Raw genomic sequence first — 23355 nt, 5'->3', positions numbered from 1 at the left:
CCCCTGTATCATCTGGATACTGGGGGTGGCAGTGACCCCGATACACCCGTGTCGAGATGAGAGTTTATATCTCTGGGCTGGAGAGATGGCTCAGTGGTTAAGAGCACTGTCTCTCTTCCAGAGGTCCTGAATTCAAATCCCAGCAAACACATGGTGGCTCACAACCATCTGTAAGGGGATCCAATGCCCTCTTCTGGTGTGTCTGAAGGCAGCTACAGTGTACTTCTATATAATAAATAAATAGGGCTGGAGAGATGGCTCAGCGGTTAAGAGCACTGACTGCTCTTCCAGAGGTCCTGAGTTCAGTTCCCAGCAACCACATGGTGACTCACAACCATCTGTGATGGGATCTGATGCCCTCTTCCGGTGTGTCTGAAGTGTACTCGTATACATAAAATAAATAAATAAATCTTTAAAAAAGAGTTTACAGGGGTTGGGGATTTAGCTCAGTGGTAGAGCGCTTGCCTAGCAAGCGCAAGGCCCTGGGTTCGGTCCCCAGCTCCGAGGAAAAAAAAAAAAAAGAGTTTACATCTCTGAAGAGCTCCGGTGGTAGGTGGTACTTGGCAGAAAGCTGGCCTGCATTTGGGTGGTGGGGCCCTCATCTTGAAAAGGTTCCCTTTAGCAAGGGATGTGCTCAGGTTGAGCTGGGCTTCCAAGGTCCTTTCTGGTTACTGATACTCGGCTGGGGGAGACTGGTTAGGTTTGGAAGAGGCTTAGCAGACAGTATATAGAGACCAGTGACTTTGAGATTTACTTTTGAATAACAACGGTTCTGAGCCTGTGGTCCTGGTGGCTGGTTTGGTGACAGCCTTCCTCCTTCTCCCTGCAGCACATCCACAGACGCCATGCAGGGGGCTCTGATGCCCCTGCCTTCGCTGCTGTTGTTGCTGTTGGGGTGTGGGCCAAGAGTGTCCTCTGGCGGTGGAGCTGGGGGCGCAGCTGGCTATGCCCCGGTAAAGTATGTGCAGCCCATGCAGAAAGGACCAGTGGGACCGCCTTTCCGAGAGGGCAAGGGCCAGTACTTGGGTGAGAGCCTCTCTCTACTCAACCATACCTAAGACCTCCCCCCCGCCCCTAAATCCCTCCAGACCCTCCAGACCACAGCTCCTCCGTGTCCAGCTGAGATCTTTCCACCTCTATTTATTCTTCCTTGGGCTGGTCCAGGGATTCTCAGCTTTAGAGGGCCGGAAACTGGCTGTGGTTGGCTGGTGCAGGTGGTCTTCACATGGGAGTGGGGCCGGGCTGGAGGGCGGATAGGTAATGAAGCAGCTTGACTGGTCTGTAATGCGGGTTATTGGCGCCACCTGGTGGTCGTATGGTGACCACGTCTTGCAGCCATAAATATTCTAAGTTCATTGGGCAAGGCCTGTCCGGGAAGTTGGGTACAGGGAGCCCTGGATGAGGACAGGTGCAGTGCGCCCAAGATAGCAACTGGACAGCTCTGGACTCCCTCCACTACGGAGGGACAGCTCTGGGAGTGTTCTGTATGGGCAGATACAAAACCTGTTCCTCCACAGTGCTCTGCACATTGCCATGGGGGAATGGATAAATGAAATACCAGACTTCCATTGTCCAGGTCCCTGACTGTCTCCTCCTCTCTCTTTCAGAAATGCCTCTACCGATCCTGCCAATGGACTTGAAAGGAGAGCCAGGCCCCCCTGGGAAACCGGGACCTCGGGGTCCCCCTGGGCCTCCTGGTTTCCCAGGAAAACCAGGCACTGGAAAACCTGGGGTCCATGGACAACCAGGCCCTGCTGGGCCCCCTGGCTTCTCCAGGATGGGCAAAGCTGGTCCTCCAGGGCTTCCAGGCAAGGTTGGACCACCAGGGCAGCCAGGGCTGCGGGGGGAGCCAGGGATACGAGGAGACCAGGGTGTCCGGGGGCCCCCAGGACCCCCTGGCCTTCCTGGTCCTTCAGGTATTACTGTCCCTGGAAAACCAGGTGCCCAGGGAGCTCCAGGGCCTCCAGGATTTAGAGGGGAGCCAGGACCCCAGGGAGAGCCTGGACCCCGAGGAGATAGGGGCCTCAAAGGGGATAATGGAGTGGGCCAACCAGGGTTGCCTGGGGCCCCTGGGCAGGCAGGTGCCCCTGGGCCTCCTGGGCTGCCTGGTCCAGCTGGCTTGGGCAAACCAGGTTTGGATGGGTTACCAGGAGCCCCTGGAGACAAGGGTGATTCGGGGCCCCCTGGGGTTCCAGGCTCTAGGGGAGAGCCAGGAGCTGTGGGTCCAAAAGGGCCTCCTGGGGTAGATGGTGTAGGGATACCAGGGGCAGCGGGGGTGCCAGGGCCACAGGGTCCAGCAGGGGCTAAAGGGGAGCCAGGGCTCCGGGGCCCACCTGGCTTGATAGGCCCTGTGGGCTATGGGATGCCAGGAAAACCAGGACCTAAGGGAGACAGAGGCCCGGTTGGGGCCCCAGGCCTCTTAGGAGACAGAGGTGAGCCAGGAGAGGATGGGGAGCCAGGGGAACAGGGTCCACAGGGACTTGGGGGTCCACCTGGCCTTCCTGGATCTGCAGGGCTTCCTGGTAGACGTGGGCCCCCTGGGTCAAAGGGAGAGGTAGGACCTGGAGGTCCCCCAGGCGTGCCTGGCATTCGAGGTGACCAAGGGCCTAATGGCCTGGCTGGTAAGCCTGGGCTCCCTGGTGAGAGGGGACTTCCTGGGACCCAGGGACCCCCTGGACCAACTGGCCCCAAGGGTGAGCCAGGTTTTACAGGTCGCCCTGGGGGACCAGGGGTGGCAGGAGCCCTAGGTCAGAAAGGTGACTTGGGCCTTCCTGGGCAGCCTGGCTTGAGGGGTCCCTCTGGAATCCCAGGACTCCAGGGCCCAGCTGGCCCAATTGGGCCCCAGGGTCTTCCAGGCCTGAAGGGTGAACCAGGCCTTCCAGGGCCTCCTGGAGAGGGAAAAGTCGGGGAGCCTGGCTCTGCGGGTCCCACAGGGCCCCCTGGAGTCCCTGGCTCCCCAGGGCTCACAGGTCCTCCTGGGCCCCCTGGGCCTCCTGGGCCTCCTGGTGCCCCCGGAGCCTTGGATGAGACGGGTATTGCTGGCTTGCATCTGCCCAATGGTGGCGTGGAGGGGGCTGTACTGGGCAAAGGAGGCAAGCCGCAGTTTGGGCTCGGCGAGCTGTCAGCCCACGCCACTCCAGCCTTTACCGCTGTGCTCACTTCCCCGTTCCCTGCCTCGGGCATGCCAGTTAGGTTTGACCGGACTCTCTACAATGGCCACAGCGGCTACAACCCAGCCACTGGTATCTTCACCTGCCCCGTGGGAGGCGTCTACTACTTTGCTTACCACGTGCATGTCAAGGGCACCAATGTGTGGGTAGCCCTGTACAAGAACAACGTGCCCGCCACCTACACGTACGACGAATACAAGAAGGGCTATCTGGACCAGGCCTCGGGAGGGGCTGTGCTCCAGCTGCGGCCCAACGACCAGGTGTGGGTGCAGATGCCGTCAGACCAGGCCAATGGCCTCTACTCCACTGAGTACATCCATTCTTCCTTCTCAGGATTTTTGCTCTGTCCTACATAACCCGTGGGGGGCCCTGCTGCCCCGGCCTCCTCCTCTTTAGCGATAGAGACCTTTCCGGTTACAGAGATCTCCATTGGAAGGAAAATCGAAAGCTGAACAGAGGCAGCGGTGGCCTCGGCCCGAGAAGACTGACCTGCTCTCTGTAGGCTGAAGTCGTTTCTGGAAGAGGTTGGCCTAATTTCCTTTCCCCGAGGTGCACTGTGGGCGTTGTACCCCTGCTTTGGACCTGCCTGGTCTGCAGGCAGCGCCCCAGAGCACTCAGCCCGGGCCCCCTGGTGAGTCCTGGAAGCTGCTGGGAGAGAGATGGCTTTCCTGTTGGCCTGAGATGGCATGGAATGAGCCCAGGGCTTCCTGTGTTCTCTGGGTCTCTTCCAGCTCCCCAGGAGCTCCAGCACACGGCATTAGGTTCTCTGAGGTTTTTGTTTCCTTTTGGGAGAAAGGAAGAAGGGGATGGGGACCATGGAGGCAGTCCATGTGGATAGATGCCTGGAGTGATGTTGTGAGCTCAGACCTGTCCTGGCGGGGACTGTGGAATGGCGCTTGCTCCTGGCCTCTGGAAGACTCCTGAAGCAGCCATCTGTGGAGATCTGTGAGGGGACACAGATCAGGGGACAAGCTGATCACTCTGCTGCCTCCCTGGCTATCTCCGCTGGCTCTGCATGAGCGTGGACAGCCATGGGCTGAGGTGGGACTGTGTTTACACAGATTGCAGAGCCAACCAGGGCGGATGATCCAGCAAACATGATACCCCTCCCTTTTTCTCTCACCTGCTGGGGGTGGGGGAATTCTCTCCTTATCAGACTGTTAGGGGATGCTTGGCAACCCCAAACGAAGTGTCTTCGAGGCAGAGCGCCTCCCGTCGGGCCCCCTGAACAGAGGCACACAAGCTTGTGGGTGAAGACTTCTGTTTCTCCTTAATAAGAACCATGCTGTGGGTACTTACGTGTCTACTAGAGGGGCTCATCTGTGGGCACTTCCTCTCTCTCTGCCCTCTGCTTCCAATTTCCTGTTCTAAGCAGTGTAGGGCCCAGGAGGCTAAGGCTCTGAAAGGAAGGATACCAGCAGGCCCCACTGGAATGAGCTGGCTCTAGAGGCTTCTACCATCCTCTCTCATCAGGAGGCTCCTGCAGGATACAGTCAGGCCAGCTTCCCAGCTGGGCTCAGTGCTGGGGGGTAGGGGTGGACGTTCTTGCCTAGGTAAGGATGGCTGCTTTCTCTGTAGTTCATGATCTTCCTCCGCCCTCACTTAGCCTACTTCCCTGACAGAGTGAATCTGGGACATCAGATAGGCAACCCACCTTGTGCTCCAATTTGGGCACATTCAACTGCCCGTGCTGACAGACCGAGGGAGGACGAGGGCCTAGCCTCCTCCCTGGCCTACAACCTCAAAGCAGCCTTAGTGGACCGCTCACTTCAGTTTCCAAAGGGGGAATCTGCCTGGGATCGATCCTGTGTGCTTTTTTCCTGCCACACCCAAGAGAACCAGCTAGAGTCTCGGAGCATCCTTGTTGGGCATTTTCAGTGTCCTCCTTCCCCAGGTCAAAGCCACTAATCTGATGGTCAGAGGTTAATCCGCTCCCAGAGGGAGCCCTGAAAGCTGGCTCACAGCAGACCCCATCCCGAAAGCCTTTAGGAAAGGATTCTGAAATGTTCGTGGATTGGAGCTGTAAGTGTCTCTGACCAGCTGTGACAGTGACAGCTTTAACTCCGACAACTACACTTACTTTATGCATTTGAATATTTTGGTTCCTTTTTTTTTTTTTTTAAAGATTAAGGTTTTCCACTCGGGATTTCATTTCTAACCTGGTGTATGAAGTTCCTCTCTACTTACCACGTACCCCATGTCAGGTTCAGGGAAATATGCACCGGGGAAATCAGAGAAAATGGGATTTCTTTTTGAAAAGAAAACTACAGTCCTGTTACTGACCACCCCCCAATAAAACCTGTTGTGGAAACACATGCTGTGACTCTGGCCTCCGTACAGACATGTTTCAGGGGCATCCAGGTGCTTCGCTGGCCCCTCGAGGAAGTCGCTACAGCTTCTCACTCAGGCTCCTGAGGGTCGCTAGAACCACTCGCTGCTCCCTCAGCGCCACCTGGCATTCTATGAAACCAAAGAAGGGCAGTGGCTGGAGCCGGACTGAACCTTGCTGGAACTCCTGTAAGTCTCAGGAGCGGTGGAGCATGACGGTTGGTGCAGGATCCCAAGGGCCAAGTTACAACATCTGATATAAATTATGAATGAAATTGTGAATCTTTGGTCCTGAGGATGGGCTTGTGCTAGGCCCAATGCAGAGGACGGGGTAGAGGGCACTGTGCTGTGCAGAAGTGCCTGTTTACAGCTTGCTATGAACAGAAGCAGCGTGCTCATGTCCTTGGCTCTGAGGATCTGGTCCATCAGACCTGATAAAAGCCACATCCTGCTATCTGCCTACCCTGAGAGAACCTCAGCTTGGTTGGAAGCCAACTGCCCGACGGTCATGAAACCTCAGGCCAACCACTGAGCTGGCTGCACAACCTTGTCCCCTCACTGAACCTGGAAGGATGCTCAGAGACCATCCTCATCGTTTGTGGGGAGGTGTCAACTGTCTTCTTTGGTTGGTTTTTGAGACAGGGTCTAACTCTGTAGCTATGGCTGTCCTGGAACTCACTCTGTAGACCAGGATAGCCTTGAACCCAGAGATCTGCCTGCCTCTGCCTCCTGAGTGCCAGGATTAAAGGCATGGGCCACTATGTCCAGTTTCAACTGTCCCTTATAAAAGATGCAGGCCAAGGCCGTCAGGCTGCTACAGGAGGCATACATTGGGATGAACTGAGATGCCCACCTAGGGTGATAACGATTTCTTTTTTTTTGGTTCTTTTTTTCGGAGCTGGGGACCGAACCCAGGGCCTTGCGCTTCCTAGGCAAGCGCTCTACCACTGAGCTAAATCCCCAACCCCTGTGATATTAAAGGCAGGTACACTGCACCTCCTATAGGGGTCCCTTTTCCTGGTTCAGCTAGGCCCGGGCTGTTTGAGGAAGAACAATCAGTTTGTACCCAGTGTCTCAGGCAAAGCATTCATCCACATGCCTGGACAACACTGTGTGTGACCTCCAACAAGAAAAGTCACTGACCATGCCTACTCTGCCCTTCCTGGGTCCCAGTACTGGAAAAGTACAGTCCAGACAGGGAGTTACCACTTATAGACAATCCACCAGTGGAGACAGAAACAGGACATGCTGGGACTTACAAAAAACTGTTTATTGCTGTGACAGCCACCAGAAGCTGTCAAGGAGCCCATTGCTGTGAGGGGCCAGGCAGCCAGTGGATGGGCTGAACGCAAGTCTCAGACTCCACCAACCTGCTGCTGGCCCCGCCCACCCAGCAATAGGCTGTCACTGATTAAAACCCAACCAGGAGATAGGAAACCCCCATAGGTCCACCTTCCTAGGTCTCGTGACCTAGACGAAGAAGAGTGCCCCAAATACCCCTCCAAAATAAGACCTGCCCTGGTCCCTCATATTTCTGAGGATCCTGGGGTGTCATACAGCCCTGCAGCAAGCCAGAGTTGCAGCCCAAGGAGGTACCAGCTCCTCTCTGTTCCACAGGTTGTCCCAAGACTCCAGCCCCAAGGTAATTCAGCCTGCCCTCTAGGAATGCAGGGTGGGCGAGTCAACCTAAGGGAACTATGGTTTGCAATCTGAGTCGTCCTTGGGTCCTGATGGTTCTGTCAGTACCACTGAAGCTGTGGCCCTCAGGGACTCTCTTGGAAGACTCGGTGTAGGCTCTGGGCCAGGACGTCTGTCTCCTCATAGCCCTCACAGCTCTGCTGCCAGCTCTCCGGCACCTGTTCCACCCCATAGTAAGCTCCAGCAATGGCCCCAGCCATGGTGGCTATGGTGTCTGTGTCCCCACCAAGAGAGATGGAATAGATGAGAGTCCTCTGGAGACTGTTGAAGGCGGAGGGGATCTCAGGATCAGGCTCCATGCAGCGCAGGAAGCAGTAGATGGCGGTGGGCACGGACTCGAAGGCAGCGATTCCATTCCCTGTGAGAAAGCCGGGGCATAGGAACGTGACCTGCTTCCCGCCCCACACTCCCAGCTTTGCAGGGCCATGCCTGAGTGAGACCTCAGCACTATACAGACTACTCGGGACCCACCAAGCCTGCTGCTGGCCAGGCAAGGTCCCACCTAGTCCTGTGCTTGGCTTTGACTCTTGCTCTCTCCTAGGGCTGTTGAGGGGGGAGTCACCGTGAAGGACTCCACACAGTGCCCAGGCTACCAGGCAAATTTACAGCCATAACCACACTAGGGGACAAATTGGCTGCCAGTTGCCTTCTCGGGGATACTGGTCCTCAAGGCTGCAGGTACCATGTTCATAGCCCAGCCAGGGGCCCTGCCAAGAGGAGCTCTAGCTGCCCCAGCAGCCCCATGGTCGGCTGGGGTACATTAGTCAGGGTCCACCCACCTAGCTCAGACACCACTTCCTCTCGGCTCACCGCGTCCTGGTCCAGCAGCTCTCCCACCTTCTTCAGCCTGCTGGAGTACGGGCGCTCCTCCATACCCAACCTGGGGTTGGGAGGCAATTTCAGAAAGGTCGGCATGAGCAGGCAGATACAGACAGGGGATCGAACTCAAAAGAGGAACTGGGGACATCAGGTCCCATGCAGGCGTGTGGGCCTTAACGGTGTTGGGAGGGCAGAGGTATTTTGTTGTCTGAGACACTGAGGACCATGAATCTTTTGAGGAAAAGGGGCCTCTTCTAACCACTCCATAAAGTTCCCAGTGAAGAGGAAGGTCTGGCTTTGCGGCAATGGCAGACACCCGCCCCTGCCCTGTACACACTGTGACCTGCCTCAGCCCTCGCTCCAGCCTATACTCACTCCTTGGCATCCAAGACTGACTGGGCATCACCTTCCAGCTCCTCCATGTGGCCCAGAAGCTGCTCGAGGAAATGCTCACTGGATGATACACCCTGCAGCGCTAGGTGCACAGCCAGGGCCTGCAAGATGGCACCGTTGTAACCCAGGGAAGAGGCATGGGTCAGCTGAGCTGAGAGCCGGGCAAACTATGGAGAGGAGGAACCACTGTCACATCTCCACAGACAGAATTGGGAAAGGGGACTCTGACCAGCCTGCCCAGTACCTTCTGCACATCTTGGACACTGTGATAGGCCAGCGGGATGCCTGCTACCCGCATGGCTCCCCCATTGCCATAGGAGCCCTTTCCATTGAACTGGGCCCGGGCAGGTTCATACACATCACGGCACTTTGGATTCAGGAGTTTCTTGAAGACAGTGATGACTCCGGCCCCATACCCTCTGTCAGGGTCCTTCTTGTATTCTTGGGCAAACCTAAGAGAAGGGGGGTAGGTGAGAGTTTCAAAAGTGCTTCAGGGTTAGAAGGAAAGGCCGGGCTGGGTTGGAAGGCGCTAGGCGCCTAGGGCATGTGTTTGTACCAACAATGTTGTCAGATTCTTAGCTTGGGAAGTGGATGTTACCCAAAGAGAGGGTCCTACTGGGGGAGGGGTGCTGGGCACACACAGGGTCTGGGGGAGGGGTGCTGGGCACACACAGGGTCTGGGGGAGGGGTGCTGGGCACACACAGGGTCTGGGGGAGGGGTGCTGGGCACACACAGGGTCTGGGGGAGGGGTGCTGGGCATACACAGGGTCTGGGGGAGGGGTGCTGGGCATACACAGGGTCTGGGGGAGGGGTGCTGGGCACACACAGGCATTATTCCTCTCCAGGCCTGTCTGGATTCATGCCAGGGTTACGTCCCTCACCTGTGAGCCATGTCCACCTCGTCGAAGGCCTCCTTGGCAAGCAGGGACTGCACCATGGCCCTGGTCATGGCGGTGTCATCTGTGTAGTACAATGTTTCTGTAGGGAAAAAGGTGGTAGAATGAGAGCAACCCACAGGGCTCCAGTGGAATGAATGCTTGTTCCTCTTGGCGGCCCAGCAGCTGACCTCTATGATGACCCGAGTGTGACCTCTTACCCCTTCCTCCTACAATCTAGGAAGTCTCCAGATCTCAGCCTCGGGATCTTCAGCAACTGTCTCTTACAAGGCAGTCATGGCGCCCTGCTGATTTCTGAAGGGAAACCTTCCACTTCCTCCTTCACTACTCACCATCTTAATATGACCTGCTTGGGCTGCATTCCCATCTCCAGTATGGCTTTACTCATTGCCACAATCTAAGTAGGACGTTGCCTACTTCCTTTTAGTTCATGGGATCTGTACACAAACCTTTCCCAGCTTGCTCCCCTTCTTCCTTGCTGTCTCCCATCTCTCCGCCCCCTGCCCAGGCTCGGGACCAATCCCAGCCCTTGGGTCAAGTCCTTCCAGCTGGTCTGCTCCCCACCCCCACCCACCCCATCCCCATCTCCCCTAGCTGCAGGTATTCTAAAACCCTCCTCCTTTAAATCTTTATTTGTTTGGGTATTTTTGCCTTCAGGTATGTTGTACCACACTCATGCCTGGTACCAAGGGAACCCAGAAGAGAGTGTCAGACTCCTTGCATCTAGAGTGACAGACGGTTGTGAGCTGCCACGTGGGTGCTGGGAATTGGACCTGGGAGCTCCGGAAGAGCAGCCAGTGCTCTTGACCGATGAATCATCTCTGTAGCCACTTTTGTTTTTGAGTCTCACTGTCTGTAGTTCTGTCTTGCCCAGAACTGTGTAGATCAGGCTGGCCTCAAACTTGCTGGACTCTTCCCGCCTCTTTCTCATAAGTGCTGGTCGCAGGTGTCTGACATCACATTCATTATGTTCTGGTACTTTTAACATGCCATACTCGAAAAGGCTACTAACCTGCTAGGACCGCCTTTGTTTCACTGAGAGAAGGCAGTTACCGAGAATGGACTCTTCTAATGAGTGCCTCCTGGATCCTTCAAATGGTCAGTCCACTCCCTCCTTGTAGCTCAAACTCCATTTTCCCTCTTCTTAGGTGGCCCCTGTGTCCCACCTTCATAGCTATAAACACATTCCTAGTCTCTGCCAGCCTGGTCAAGGGTAAAGGCCACCCTTGCTCACTGGGGTTAGGGGGTGCTCTTTCCTCTTCTCTCTGTATCCTCACTACATCTCTGTCCTCCCTCCGCTTGCTCTGTGCCCTGGTCTTCCTGAGGGAGCCACTCTTCCTTAGACCCCGCGCAGGGTCTGACCTCCTGCCTAGTTAGATGGCAACTCTAAGGCATCCATCTCCTATTGTCAGTCCCTTATTTAGGGCTGGGCTCCAGACTCAAGTTGCAATGTCTGTAGAGACTGGAGCAAAAGAACCTCTTCTGCAGCGCTTGCTACTGGAAAAGGACTGCCAAAGGGGTTCTCAAGGCCAAGAGGAACCAAGCAAGCCAGTTAGGAGTTGGGCTGAGCTCCGGAATTTAGCACTGCCTGAGGCCAGGACGTCCTTTGGACTGCTCATTGGCTCTTTCCACTCAGACCTTCTTAAATGGGTTTTCTGCAGACACAAGAGTCCCAACTACCACTCAACCTAAAACACACCCTTTTTCATCTTACCAAACCACAATGAAATAAAATGTTATTATTATATAACATTATATATAAACATATATATAAATGTTATAGCCTTATTTCTGTTTCCTTTAACACCTGTTTTACATGTTCTCGTCCCACTCGACACGGTTTTCTGGGTCCAGACTACCTCGACTTTTCTGTAACACACCAGTGATTCCACCTTGAAATTCTTTCCTCTAGTTTTGTTATCATTCTTCCTGCTTCTCGAAGCACATCTGTTCTTCCTCAGCTCCTTCCCCTACCTCTAAATGCCTCTTAACTTTAGGTGTCCTCTAGGGTTCTGCCGACGGTTCCCTTCTACTATGCTACATGGTGTCCAAGAAGAACCGAGTCCTCTGCTGACATCTGGACCCAGAGTCGGAGGACAAGTTGTCTATGTAAGGGGAAAAGGAAGGGGCATGTCTTAACAAGCTGGGGACAAGCCCCGCCGACGCCGCCGCACACATCGGGCCAGCATCTTTAGAAAGCTGGTCACGACGGAGCTGGGCACGCGGGATCTGGCTCTAGCCAAGTTTTTAGGCGAGGTTTGTGCTCTGATAGTGGACATGGCTGGAGACCTACTACCGGGAGAGCTGGAGAAAACCAACCCGGTTGCAGAGGCCTTCACTTCGGCAGCTTCGTGTACGCGCGCGCCCCCTAATCTCGGTCCCCTCGCCCCGGGGTGGTGCCCCGCCCACCTGTCCGCGCGCTGCCCGGCGTGCCCGGGTCTGGCTCCAGGCTCTGAACGTGACTCAGGACAGACGTCAGGCTGACGGTATCGTGTGCCTCGAAGACAGCGCCCACGCAGTCTCCCAGCAGCGCGCCCGCCAGGCAGCCTCGGAAGCGCGAGAGGGAGCGGGCCGCACCAGCTCCGCCGCCGCCCGCCGCCGTCATCGCTGCCGCTGCCGCTGCCGCCGCCGCCGCCGCCATCCGCGCGCGGACTAAACGCCACTTCCGGCGCCGTTGCTGCGGCCTCCTTAATCGTCTCCTCTCGCGGTCCACAGCGCCCCCTTGTGGCCTGGAGTCTCAGCCTACGTCCCACCCCACAGCGCCGCCTAGCGGCTAGGGGTTGTAGCGCCCCGCGAGTACTCGCACGCTTCGCTTTGGCGCTCCCTACCTTCCCATTTGTAAAATCGGGCAGACAGCTCCCTAAAGTCTCGCGGAGGACCCTTTGAAAAGCACCCGAACAAGAATGTTCAAAGCCACTGCTGCCCGCGGGCGAGCACCCGTATCTTTACACCCGCATTTCTTCTGGAGTCACTTTGGACTCCATCCCCGGAGTGGACGCTCACTCGGTCATCCACCCTCCTGGGTAGCAGAGAAGAGCCTGACTTGAGAACTCCATCTTTATTATTGTACTGTCCACTCATCACTTCCCCCACCCCACAACCTTACGTCTTCCCTCAGCCGCCAGAGTCTAGTTTAGCTCCAGCTGGCAGGTTTTGAGTGGACTCAGTGTGCGGTTTGTCGTGCGCGAGAAGGTGTCCACCTGGGGCACAAATTTCTCAGCCGGCACGGTCAGCTTGCGTCGGATGTCCATACACTTGGTGTCCAAGAGCATGGTGTTGGTCTTGCACGCAATATCAGCCTGAATCCGGGCCAGGTGCTTGAACAGGGCATCCAGAGCATCCCTGTAGAGGAGGCATCGAGAGCTCACAGCCTTACATCAGGCTGCAGGGGTCAGGTCATCTCACTAGCATAAAGTCCAGAGGGACCAGCAGGCAGTAGGACCCCATGGTTGGGCAGTGCCTCCTACCCTTCCTGCCCACTCTCTAGACCTACTGTGTCTGGGCAAGTTTCTGCTTCATGATATGAATGGTTGCCTCCAGCTGGTGGACTTCATCAATGAGGCCATACTGGGTCTGGAAGCAGAGGGGCAGGATGGGGTTTTCAGTTTAGTCACATGGCCCTTCAGCTGGCGTCATGGCTGCCTTGGGCCAGAATGCTTGTTCCACCCGGAATGTGTGCAGCGGGGTGATACCGAGGACTCCTTAGCAGAGGGAGCTGGTCCCCACTGGGGCCCCTCGTACCTGGTCCCGGCAGAGTTCCACATTGGGCCGGTAGGTTCTGGATTCCAGGCGGGTATGTGCAAGCTTCAAGTTCATCATCTTTCTACGCAGGTCCTCCTCCAGGCGCCGAATGTCTGCCTGCAGCTCGGCTATCTCTTCTAAAGTCTGTGGCAGACATTACTGTTCTCCACCGGCAAGACTCATACTAGGGCTCCCAACTGAGAGAGTTTCTGGGGCAGGGTTTCTTGTGCCTTGCCTCACAGCGGGGAGGGAAGGCTAGGAGGGGAAACTCACATTTTTCTCTTGCCACTTGAGCTCACTGTACAAACTTTCCATCTCCCGAAGCCGCTTCCTGAAGGTAAATTCTGTCGCAACCCTCTGAGCTTCCAGTTCATTGTTGGTCTGCACGAGGAGAGTGAGCCAGGCCAGAGGAGGGTCATGGCCTTGTGAGATTAAAGTCAGGGGGAGGGAGGGCTAACATATGATCAGTGCGGAAGGAAAAATGGAGGTGAGTTGGGCTGAGTTACCTGAGCAATAGCTAGGGCAATGGTTTCTCTCAACTCTATAGATGCTTTCATTTCCGTGTCTGCACGGTTCTTGTTGAATCGAGTGAAGTCATCCCACTCCTGCAGTGTGGTGGAGCTGTGGGGGCAAAGAAACAATGGGGGTGGTCACTGGGACACATGAGGAAACAGTGGGGGCCATTAGAGGCCACTGGGACATACAAGGAAACAATGGGGGTCATTGGGACACAGAAAGGAAACAATGGGGGTCACTGGGACATACAAGGGACACAGAAAAGGACTGACTGAAACAATGGCCTTACTCTTTGGGGACTCGTGTGGGGTTGACCTTCAGAGAGAGGTTTGGGGCTGTGAGGTTGAGAGAGAGGCAGCCCCTATCGATTTCCAGTGTCTCCATTTTGTCCCGGTGGTCAGAGTTGAGCTGTTGCCGGATTTCCTGCAGGAGGCTGGGGAAGGAGAAGGCACTGGAGCCATGCCCTCAGGGCTGGGATGCAGCTCTTATTGGACTGCAAGAATACTGTGGGGTGTGTGTGTGTGTGTGTGTGTGTGTGTGTGTGTGTGTAATGGTGCATGTGCTGCTGGCTGCTGCATCTAAGACAGAACAGCCTCATGAGTGTCCCCCAGACACAAGGCGCAGGCATGCGACCTCACATGCATGCATGCACACTTACAATAAGGTGCCGAGAGCACTGGCAGGAGCTTTCAGCCAAGGATCAAAGCCTGCCAACGATCCTAGCCATGAGTAGGCTTTAGAAAGCTTGCTCTAAATAACCAGCAGGGAGGGACAGAAAGTATCGTCCAGTAAGTCTGCCTCCAGTGGATGTGAGTGTGCTCAGGCCCACCCCTGCCTCACCAGAGGTGCTGGAAGGCCTGGCTGATCTTCTCCTGTAGGACCTTCTTGGTGGCTTCAATGACTTCCACCTCTTTCATCAGCTCTTCCTCCACGGGGTCTTTCACCACATCAATGTCTCGCCGACTCTCCCGAAGAGTCAGACACTCAATGGCCACATCCTGGGGCAGGTTCTTGGCCTGCAGGCTTTGCTCCACTGACTCTTTCGCCTAGAAAGGAAGGACACAGGGATTGGTGGGGCCAAGCCCTGAGAGGTCACTCCTATCTTCACTTCAGCCCAAGTGATCGTGGCTTCCAGACCTGGAAATGAGGTAGGAGGGTAGGCCTTCCCATAAGAGCCTGCTGATGCCCAGCCTGGGCTCCCTACCTGTGTCAAGCTGTCGATCTCAGCGTCTAAATCTGTTAGACACTTGTCCAGCATCTCCTTCCATCGATTGACAGTATCGATCCTCTCAGCGAGGCGAGTCCTATTGTCATGTTCATCCCACACAGTCTGGAAGAGACAGAACCAAATAAAATGGATGTCTGTGGTTAAGGTCTCGCCCATGACCCACGGGCCTGAGAGGGTCCACAACCTGGTTGTTGGTCTCATTGCGAAGGACCCGGGCCTCCTGGCGGATCTGGTGGGAAGCATCTCGCTGCCGCTCCGCATTGGTGGACAACAGGTAGCTGTTGGTGAGCCAATCGGAGAGCCGGTAGCGTTGGCTGGGCTTGAGACTTAGTGTAGCCATGGCTGCAGAGCCAAAGGTCTGTAACCCTTAGGCCTGTTCCAGATCGCCACCTGCAGAAGAAAAGAAAAACGCCTTTTTGGACCCTTTGAGCCTATCCCTTTGGCTTTAAGCCCTTTCCCTCAGAGTCTGATGGGAAGGTTTCCAACTCAGGCCCCCTCCAACTCACTTCCTGAGAAGTATTAGCAATCAAGCTGTATTTCCTCAGTGGGCTGTCTTTAGGCAAAGCTTGGAGCCTGCAGAAAGGAAAGGATAAAGTGTGTGTGTGCGTGTGTGTGTGTGCGTGCGTGTGTGTGTGTGTGTGTGTGTGTGTGTGTGTGTGTGCGTGCGTGTGTGTGTGCGCGCGCGCGCGCGCGCGTTTAGGAGATGCCAAATGTCTACTGAAGGGATGGCAGGGAATACACCCCTTAATCAAATTTCCACCCCTACTTCCAACAATCACTCTTTCCCAGGCTGTGGGCCAGGCCCACGGGGGATCTGGGAGAAGAAGCCTTGTTTCCTTTCCAGAGTGGTATGACTGGGCTAGCACACCCAGGCTTTAACCTGCTATCTGGGTAGGGAGGGTAGCCGGGCCCCTTGCCCCGCCTGGTATGGAGGAGGGCTGGCCGCCGGGTAGGTGGAGCTGAAGTCAGAATTTAGTGTCCAGCAGGATCCCTCCCGTGCCCAGGCTCCGCCTTTGGGGTTTGAGTCAATACCACCGCCTGAAGACTGGGTTAGGAGGTCTGCCGCGGGTGCTCTGGCCGCTACATCCCCTCACCTGGTCTCCCTGCTCGCCTTCGTTGCCCAGGTCTGAGAACTCCTCTTGTTTGTGGCTCTGGTTGCCTAGCAACCGCCCCCTCCTCGCGTGGTCACCTGGGCCCCTGCGCTGTCACCTGGGTCCCAGCTTGGCGGGGCAGCTGCGCAGCTGCGGATCTAGGAACTGAATATTTCAGTTTTGATCAACGGTTTACACTGACAAGATTTTAAAAGTATGGGTAGTTCATAGGAACAGTAAAAGTTTCTCTCTCAGGCTCGCTTTCCGTTCAGGCTCGACTTCCTTCTGGGGTCGCCTTCCAGAAATAGGTGGTGTAACAAAAAGTGTATCTTGGGCACGCATCTAAAACATATATATTCCTTTGATTTTTTTTCGCCCAACAATTTTACCAGTGTCTGAAGTCATACACAAAAACAGTATTCCTTTTATGGAGGGCATAAGCTTGGAAAAAAAACCAAACGGGTTGATATTAATGAGCTGGGGATTGGACTCGTGGGCCTAGCTTGCCTCGCTTGAGATATCAACACAGCAAAAACTGAGTGTAGCGGTGCAGTTGTAATCCCAGCACCATGGAGACAGGGTCCGGCAGGCAGAATGTGTTATTCCTTCCAGTGTTAAGAAGTGTAAAAATAGAGGCGTATGGTGTATGGACAGGCAAGTGGAGGGTGGGACTGCCCTCTAAGAAGTGGGAGGCGTTGGGGTTGGGGATTTAGCTCAGTGGTAGAGCGCTTGCCTGGGGCAAGCGCAAGGCCCTGGGTTGGTCCCCAGCTCGAAAAAAAAAAAAAAAAAAAAAAAGAAAGAAAAGAAGTGGGAGGCCCTTGCTTGTAGGGGATCCTTCCTGCTCACTAGTTCACCAGGAAAATTAGAACAGATTTTTTTTTTTTAAAACTTAGAGATTTCCCAGCCCACTATACAACCCAAGCTGCGTCAACTCAAATCCTCCTGCCTCAGCCTTCTGAGTGCTGAAGTTATAGGCATGAGCTAACACAGGCTGTTTTGTACACTCTGATATGCAGCTCGTAACTGGGATGTGAGCAGGAGTTGTTTGTTAATTTGTGTATCCCTGACTTGCCCTGGAACTCACTCTGTAAACCACGATGGCCTCTCAAAGGCCATCTCTCAAAGAGATCCACCTGCCTCTGTCTCCCAAATGCTGGGATGGATTAAAAGCCTATGCCATTGCCACCCAGCTGTGAATAGGAGTTTGGGATGGTGCCCTTTTACAAGTAGTAGAATAGACAAATTAATTGCTAGGGGAAATGATGGATCTTTAACTTAACTGGTTAATTAATTTGAGGAGACATTAGGGACTGAACCCAGGGCTTCATAAATTCAGAGCATGTGTTCCACTACTGAAAGCTATATATGCCTGTAGCAGGCACAGCAGGGCTGCCTCTATGTAAACGCTGGGGGCTGGGCAGCTGCAGAAGCATCGGCAGGAGGACCTGATTGAGGACTGCCTGAGAGGACAAGGATTGCTGGTGCAAACAGTGCTAGCCAATCAGGAACTGCTGTTTAGAAGAGATACTTTCTTGGGACTAGTGGGGGCCCGTGGGTGGAGGGTACTAAAGGAGTTTGCAGCAGTGGTCAGATGAGCTTTCTGCGGCATTTCTCGCTTGCTCCCCCAAACCCCAAAAGCAGGTAGGGTTGGGCTGAGCAACATATGCCCAGCCTTACCTTTGAGCTTGCTTATTTGGAAACACTTTATGCAGAAATAAACGAATGCATGCGATGGTGCTGGGGCGGCTTCAGCGAGAACCCGTGAATGGTGAAGGTGGCCCTGCTTTTCACAGTTCCTGAGGTTCCCACACATCCTGCCCAAGGGAAGAAACTGTTTCCAGAGTTCAGTCAACTGATGGGTTGGCCAGGAAGGGATGATGGGAATTAGTGAGAGATCGGAAGTGTGTCTCAGTAGCAGAGTGTTGTCTCACCTTAACAGGCACACGCACATGGTATGTATGAGTATAAAAAGAAAGAGTGATGTCCTGTTCTTTCATTTTGTGTTAGCAACACCAGGCAACTGGTATCGTTACTGTGATGTTCGCCACTTTCAGTGAGCTCAGTTCCTGTGTGGTGTGTGAACACGCCGCCGAAGATTCTCCAACCTTGGCGAGTTCCTGCAAGGCACGTGCTTGCCCATTCACCAGCCAGCTGTTTATTAGCTATGGTCGAATCGAATGAAAGTCCTGAGGTCTTTTGAGTTCCTTTACTTCCAAAATTCTCCCACTTTCCTGCTGGAAGGGAGATTCACACCAGATGGCATTTATCATCTGAAAGAAAAGGCTATCAGAATAGAAAGAAAGAGCTGAGCAAGCGGCCAAACGGACATCCAGGAACAACAAAGGTCAACACCGGCATTAGAATGATCAGGGTCTCTCTTGGCTTTACTTTGGGATCTCCTTGGTAGGTTTGTGGTGTGGGATAGGAAATGTATTTGTGCGATAGTTTTGTGTCTTTATCTTCGAGTCAAGGAAGTCTTATGAAGTACACATTGCTGGGATCTCAGGCTGGACTCCTCTTGGCCCCTGAACCTTGGGATCTCCTTCGAAAGACAAAAGAAGTACAGTGTGAAATGTGAGCAGAATTTAGCGCAGAGTAGAGGATAGCACACTCCTAAGGACTGAGCACGCTCAGGCCGTGCAAGCCACGCACACAACCTGAAGGGACAATGACTGTGCCCATCTAGACAGGCTTTATCTTATCGCTGACATCTCCAGAGCTCACAGCTCTTCCCGGGTGGTGATTGACAGGCCAGTTTTGCACTGATTCTTGAGGATGGGGCAATGGTGGGCGTGCCATTGTCCTTTAGCAGAACTCATGCTGGACAGAGATCTTACAAGGTTTAGAGCTCCTGAAACCAGATTCTAGATGGTTATCCACTAATTACCTTTGAATTTGGGGGGGGGCAGTTCAGGGTGTCAGTTCTCCCTTGCTAGCACCAGAGATTTGACTCAGATCCTGTTTCTCAGACCAGTGGGTTTGCTGTTTTTTTGTTTTTTGTTTTTTTAAATTATTTATTTATTATATGTAAGTACACTGTAGCTGTCTTCAGACACACCAGAAGAGGGCACCAGATCTCATTACAGATGGTTGTGAGCCACCATGTGGTTGCTGGGAATTGAACTCAGGACCTCTGGAAGAGCAGTCAGTGCACTTAACCACTGAGCCATCTCTCCAGCCCTGGTCTGCTGCTCTTGTCCATGGTTTTACACACCCTGACTGTCCAGGAACCTTCTGGATTATGCAGGATCCTAGAGACAGACCACAGAAGCAGGAAATCTGAAACATGCAAAGCAAAACATGCAGAACACCCACACAGATAAAATTTGGGTACTTTTTTTTATTTTGATTGATAGTTCTAGGTTATATAAACCTTTTCCTCCCCCCCCCACTGTACATATTCCTTCCCCTGATGCATCTGGTTTTAATTTTATGTATGCCTAATTTTGCATACTAGTTAGGGGATTTCCCCTCAGAGTTTACTTCGAGGACACAGTTTATCTACCTCCAACCAGCCTAGGCTCTGTGTCCTCACACATTTAGGAATATCCTTGAATAAGGCTGTCCATGAACAATCATTGGTGCTTGTTAAGAGAAACTCATTCCATCTTTGTGCACAGCGTGATGCAGATGTGGTCCTAGGTTATCAAGTGCATCTGGGCATGTGTACGGCTGTGGCCCAAACCAAGTGGAATCCCAGGTGGTTAAGATATTTCCTATGCATGAATGCTTTATGAAGGGTCAGGGGTTGCCCAGATCTTTATGCTTGATAGGCAGGTTCTCAGCCTGAGAAGGCATACTTTTTTTTTTTTTTTTCTTCTTTTTTTCGGAACTGGGGACCAAACCCAGGGCCTTGCGCTTTCTAGGCAAGCGCTCTACCACTGAGCTAAATCCCCAACCCCCAAAGGCATACTTTTTGTTGTTCTTGTTTTTGTTTTTTCCAAGACAAGCCAAGCCTGTTTTTCATTTTGTTTTGCTCTGGGTAGCCCTGGCTACCCTGGAACTCACTCTGTAGATCAGGCTGGCCTCGAACTCACAAGAGATCCACCTGCCTCTTCCAGGGATTAATGGAGTATGCCATGCCACTACCACCCAGGGAGAATACATAACTTTTAAAGTGATTGCTCACTGACAATAGCAAGGCGTAAATATGAAGACTGCCCTCCAGTCTTGTGTTTGTCCCTTGTAGATGATCAGAGTTCCTTTCTGTTCGAAACAACTTACCAACTTGCTTCCCCAATTACAGGGAAGGTTTAAGCTGAGGTTTGCTGGTAGGCTCAACTCTCTGCTTGTTGGAAATGGGTATCTTTGGAAGAGTGAGAAGCGTGACTCTGAAATGGTTTTCAAGTCTCGATAGGTTTGTTTGATAGTGAGCTACTCTGAGGCTGCAGTCAGTTGACGGACGGACATTATTTAATTTGGAGGTTTTGTTTAAGAATGTCAGTCCCTGGGGGCTGGAGAGATGGCTCAGTAAAGAGCACTGCTCTTCAGAGGACGGCAACCACATGGTAGTTCACAGCTGTCCATGATTTCAGTTCCAGGGGATCTGAAACCCTCACACAGGCAGAAAGACGAATGTAAGTAAAAATAAATAAGTCATTTAAAGACGTACAAAAAAGTGTCAGTGATGTAGGGGACAGAGACAGGAGGTACATTTCTGTCACTCACAGTAGCCAGAATTCTCACATCTTTCAGGAACCCCGACTCAAGTCAAATGGTGGTTGTAGCTTCAGCTTAGAAAAGGGGGTTGGGATTCTCCAGTCTGAAGGAGAGCTGGGGTTTAAGAAGAGATTCCCATATAGATTGTAAACATGAGAGTTGAGAGGAGAGCTCGGAGAGAAAGACACGCCCCTGAGCGTTCATGTGAACTTCTCTGAGAGAGAACACTGCTGTTTCTACGGGTCAGAGATGGGGGTTGTGGGGGTTTGGAGCTATTATCTGGGGAGTAGTTCTTGAGGGCACCCGATGGGATTAGAATTGATAATGTTAAAAGGTCTAGATCACAGGATGTAGAATGGTGAATTATCTTTACCGTAAGAGAAAGTCATGCTCTTTTAAAAAGGTTATTTATTATTACAATTGTTGTCTTGTGTGATTGGTGCATTTAAGCTGTGGCGCCCACAACCTTCAGAAGTCAGTCCTCTTTTCATCCTGGGTTCTGATGACTGAACGGAGGTCAGGCTTGTTTGGCAAGGTTTCTACCGACTGAGCCATCTGGCAAGCCACCATAAACAAAGGTAGCAGCCTTGTTTGGAACTCCCAGAAATGTCTGGGGAAAGGAATGAGGCCTTCCTTCTCTACCCAAAGCCATATACGTTCAGGCCTTGAGCCTGGGGTCACCGCTATTTTTGCATAAAGGGCAGTTATGTTAGTAAATGGTCACAGGTTTCCAGTAAATGTGCTGGAATTCTCTCTCTCTCTTTCCAGACAGGGTTTCTCTGTGTAGCTCTGGCTGCCCTGGAACTTGCTCTGTAGATCAGGCTGGACTTGAACTTAGAGATCCACCTGCCTCTGCCTCCCAAGTGCTGAGATTAAAGGCGTGCACCACCACTGCCTGGCAGAATTCAAGGGCTCCTTTTCCTTCCTGTACCCCAAAATTTCCCCATTTTTCAGCTTGTCTTGGGTAACTTAAGGGTTTGTAATTACTCAAGAGTATAATATGATATATTTTTGATAGGTCCATTATTATTTTAAGTGTTCGAGTGTTTTCTTGTACGTATGTACATGTTCCACATGCATGCTTGGTGTCCACAGAGGCCAGAAGAGGGTGTCATGTCCTGTGGAACTGGAGTTACAGATGGTTATGAGCTGCCACATGGACCAAGTGTTTAAAACCAACTTCTTCTAGCTCAACTTCACACATAAGGTTTTGAAATAAGTTTTTAGGGTAAGATAGTTAAACACAAAGTAGAAAATTTAATACCAAGCTAGAAATATTGAAGACAAGCACTTTTGGTTAAAAACTTTATTAGCTTTCTGTTTCTCATAATCATACATATCTTTAAGGAGTTAACATGACAGATTAGATCAGAGCCTGGCCACCAGTACACAGTGATAGAATTTAGCATTTGGTGACTCTAATGACACTCGATCACATAAATCACCCCCAGCAGAGTTCCCATTCCTTTTCCTAAACATGGCAGCCAAGCACCATTCTGCATCATTTCTGGTCCCATGGTAACTTACAGATCAGACCCACTCCTCTGTCTTACTCCATGTTAGCGCATAGCCAAATGTGTAAAAAGGCAGCAGGTAGACAAACATTATGAAACGCTGCGGTCTAAGTACTATAGTAAACTCTTCTTCCTCAGGAAAAGCCAACAGAGAATATGAGGCGAGCTCAGGCACGTGACAGAGCAGGAAGGGACGGTGAGAAAGGAAGGGGTCAGAGCCCCACGTTGTTCTCTGGTGTCAGTAGGAATATTTGGCAAGAGCTGGGAGTATAAGAGGGTGGGAATGATTACTCTGAATTTACGTAACATTTCAGTTTTAAAACATTCTGTTGACTCTGAAATAGAAGTTCACATCTGTATTACAAATAGGCACACATGGTCAAAGTGATTACAAGGTAAATTTCAAAGGCCATCCGCGAGGAGGACACTTTGCAGGTGGCCCCACCCTCCCCACATGTCTTGTAGTTTACAGTTCACTCCTCAGAAAGGTCCCTTTAAGAATGATGCTAGTTCTCCATCCACTACTCAGGGTTTAAAAGCAGCAGCAACTGTCTGAAGCAGGAGTGGTTAGCAACACTTTGTGTAGGGAAGCTAGAGGGAGGGGCAGGGCTGCAACGGAATGGTCGTGCTGCCATTTTAGTCCTCCCAGCATGAAAGAAACAACATATTATTTTGTCTATTTAAACTTAATCCATACAGTGTTATAAAGTCTTTATATATACACACATACAAACTGCACTGTTTTCCACAGCCTATAAATGCACCCACATATTAATTCACAAAATGATACTTAGAAGATACAGTAATACTTTCATGGGTCCATAACGGAGAGAGACATTCAAGCTGCACACTACAGTAAAACCGTTAACAGTGTTCTGATAATCCGTGTCAGCTATTGCACTGCGCACGCTGCCCTTCTTTTGAGACAGGTCTTGTTCCATAGCTGTGACTGGCCTGGATGATCCTCCCGTCCTGCCTTCAAGTGTTGGGACTACAAATGTGAGTCACCACACTTCGGGCTTTTTTTTTTTTTAAGCATAAAGTTCCTCAACTTCTCACCTTGTAATTCTAATTGTTCCATTAAACTAACAACATATATCGTATTTGTTAGCAAGGAGTTGGAAAGGCCCAAATGCTTGCAAGAATGGGAGGTCACCATTAGTAGAGAGAAGAACAAACATTGAATTCATCCATACCCTGTATACTTAACATACATTCATTTTTCTTTAAAAATAAAAACAAAAGCAACGAACTCGTCTGTTACAAAAGGAATTGTTTATACTTGTGGTGACATGCCCTTC

General features: G+C 52.4%; 3 protein-coding genes across 3 annotated transcripts; 1 reads left to right on the top strand and 2 right to left on the bottom strand.

Annotated features, from left to right (window-relative positions):
• The first annotated feature begins 845 nt into the window (after positions 1 to 845).
• Positions 846 to 5485, top strand: Col8a2 (collagen type VIII alpha 2 chain). The gene is made up of 2 exons (XM_032897929.1): positions 846 to 1026; positions 1608 to 5485. The coding sequence occupies exons 1-2, from the start codon at positions 846 to 848 to the stop codon at positions 3524 to 3526; spliced, it is 2100 nt and encodes a 699-aa protein (XP_032753820.1). The 3' UTR covers positions 3527 to 5485.
• Positions 5486 to 6747: 1262 nt separating this feature from the next.
• Positions 6748 to 11973, bottom strand: Adprs (ADP-ribosylserine hydrolase). Its single transcript, XM_032897943.1, has 6 exons — positions 11715 to 11973; positions 9291 to 9387; positions 8653 to 8860; positions 8391 to 8575; positions 7976 to 8076; positions 6748 to 7554 (listed from the first exon to the last, which is right to left on the bottom strand). The coding sequence occupies exons 1-6, from the start codon at positions 11944 to 11946 to the stop codon at positions 7262 to 7264; spliced, it is 1116 nt and encodes a 371-aa protein (XP_032753834.1). The 5' UTR covers positions 11947 to 11973; the 3' UTR covers positions 6748 to 7261.
• A 375-nt stretch (positions 11974 to 12348) lies between these two features.
• Positions 12349 to 15935, bottom strand: Tekt2 (tektin 2). The gene is made up of 10 exons (XM_032897956.1): positions 15885 to 15935; positions 14975 to 15180; positions 14767 to 14892; positions 14403 to 14608; positions 13852 to 13995; positions 13553 to 13667; positions 13320 to 13427; positions 13047 to 13190; positions 12799 to 12878; positions 12349 to 12647 (listed from the first exon to the last, which is right to left on the bottom strand). The coding sequence occupies exons 2-10, from the start codon at positions 15128 to 15130 to the stop codon at positions 12434 to 12436; spliced, it is 1293 nt and encodes a 430-aa protein (XP_032753847.1). The 5' UTR covers positions 15131 to 15180; positions 15885 to 15935; the 3' UTR covers positions 12349 to 12433.
• Between the last annotated feature and the right edge of the window lie 7420 nt (positions 15936 to 23355).

This window comes from Rattus rattus, chromosome 1, assembly GCF_011064425.1.
Source record: "Rattus rattus isolate New Zealand chromosome 1, Rrattus_CSIRO_v1, whole genome shotgun sequence".
Classification (NCBI taxonomy): Eukaryota; Metazoa; Chordata; class Mammalia; order Rodentia; family Muridae; genus Rattus; species Rattus rattus.
Note: the sequence above shows the minus strand (reverse complement) of the source record. Positions and strands in the feature narration are given on the sequence as shown.

What these genes read in the sequence shown, in the direction of transcription:
- Col8a2 (XM_032897929.1), top strand. Translation starts at nt 846, where the DNA reads ATGCAGGGGGCTCTGATGCCCCTGCCTTCGCTGCTGTTGTTGCTGTTG. An exon ending in GGGCAAGGGCCAGTACTTGG is followed by an intron (nt 1,027 to 1,607) that starts GTGAGAGCCTCT and finishes TCTCTCTTTCAG; the next exon opens with AAATGCCTCTACCGATCCTG.
- Tekt2 (XM_032897956.1), bottom strand. Translation starts at nt 15,130, where the DNA reads ATGGCTACACTAAGTCTCAAGCCCAGCCAACGCTACCGGCTCTCCGAT. An exon ending in CCCACACGAGTCCCCAAAGA is followed by an intron (nt 13,668 to 13,851) that starts GTAAGGCCATTG and finishes TTGCCCCCACAG; the next exon opens with CTCCACCACACTGCAGGAGT. An exon ending in CAGAAACTTGCCCAGACACA is followed by an intron (nt 12,648 to 12,798) that starts GTAGGTCTAGAG and finishes CCTCCTCTACAG; the next exon opens with GGATGCTCTGGATGCCCTGT.
- Adprs (XM_032897943.1), bottom strand. Translation starts at nt 11,946, where the DNA reads ATGGCGGCGGCGGCGGCGGCAGCGGCAGCGGCAGCGATGACGGCGGCG. An exon ending in GAGGTGGACATGGCTCACAG is followed by an intron (nt 8,861 to 9,290) that starts GTGAGGGACGTA and finishes CCCTTCTCTTAG; the next exon opens with GTTTGCCCAAGAATACAAGA. An exon ending in GTGTCCAAGATGTGCAGAAG is followed by an intron (nt 8,576 to 8,652) that starts GTACTGGGCAGG and finishes TCCTCTCCATAG; the next exon opens with TTTGCCCGGCTCTCAGCTCA.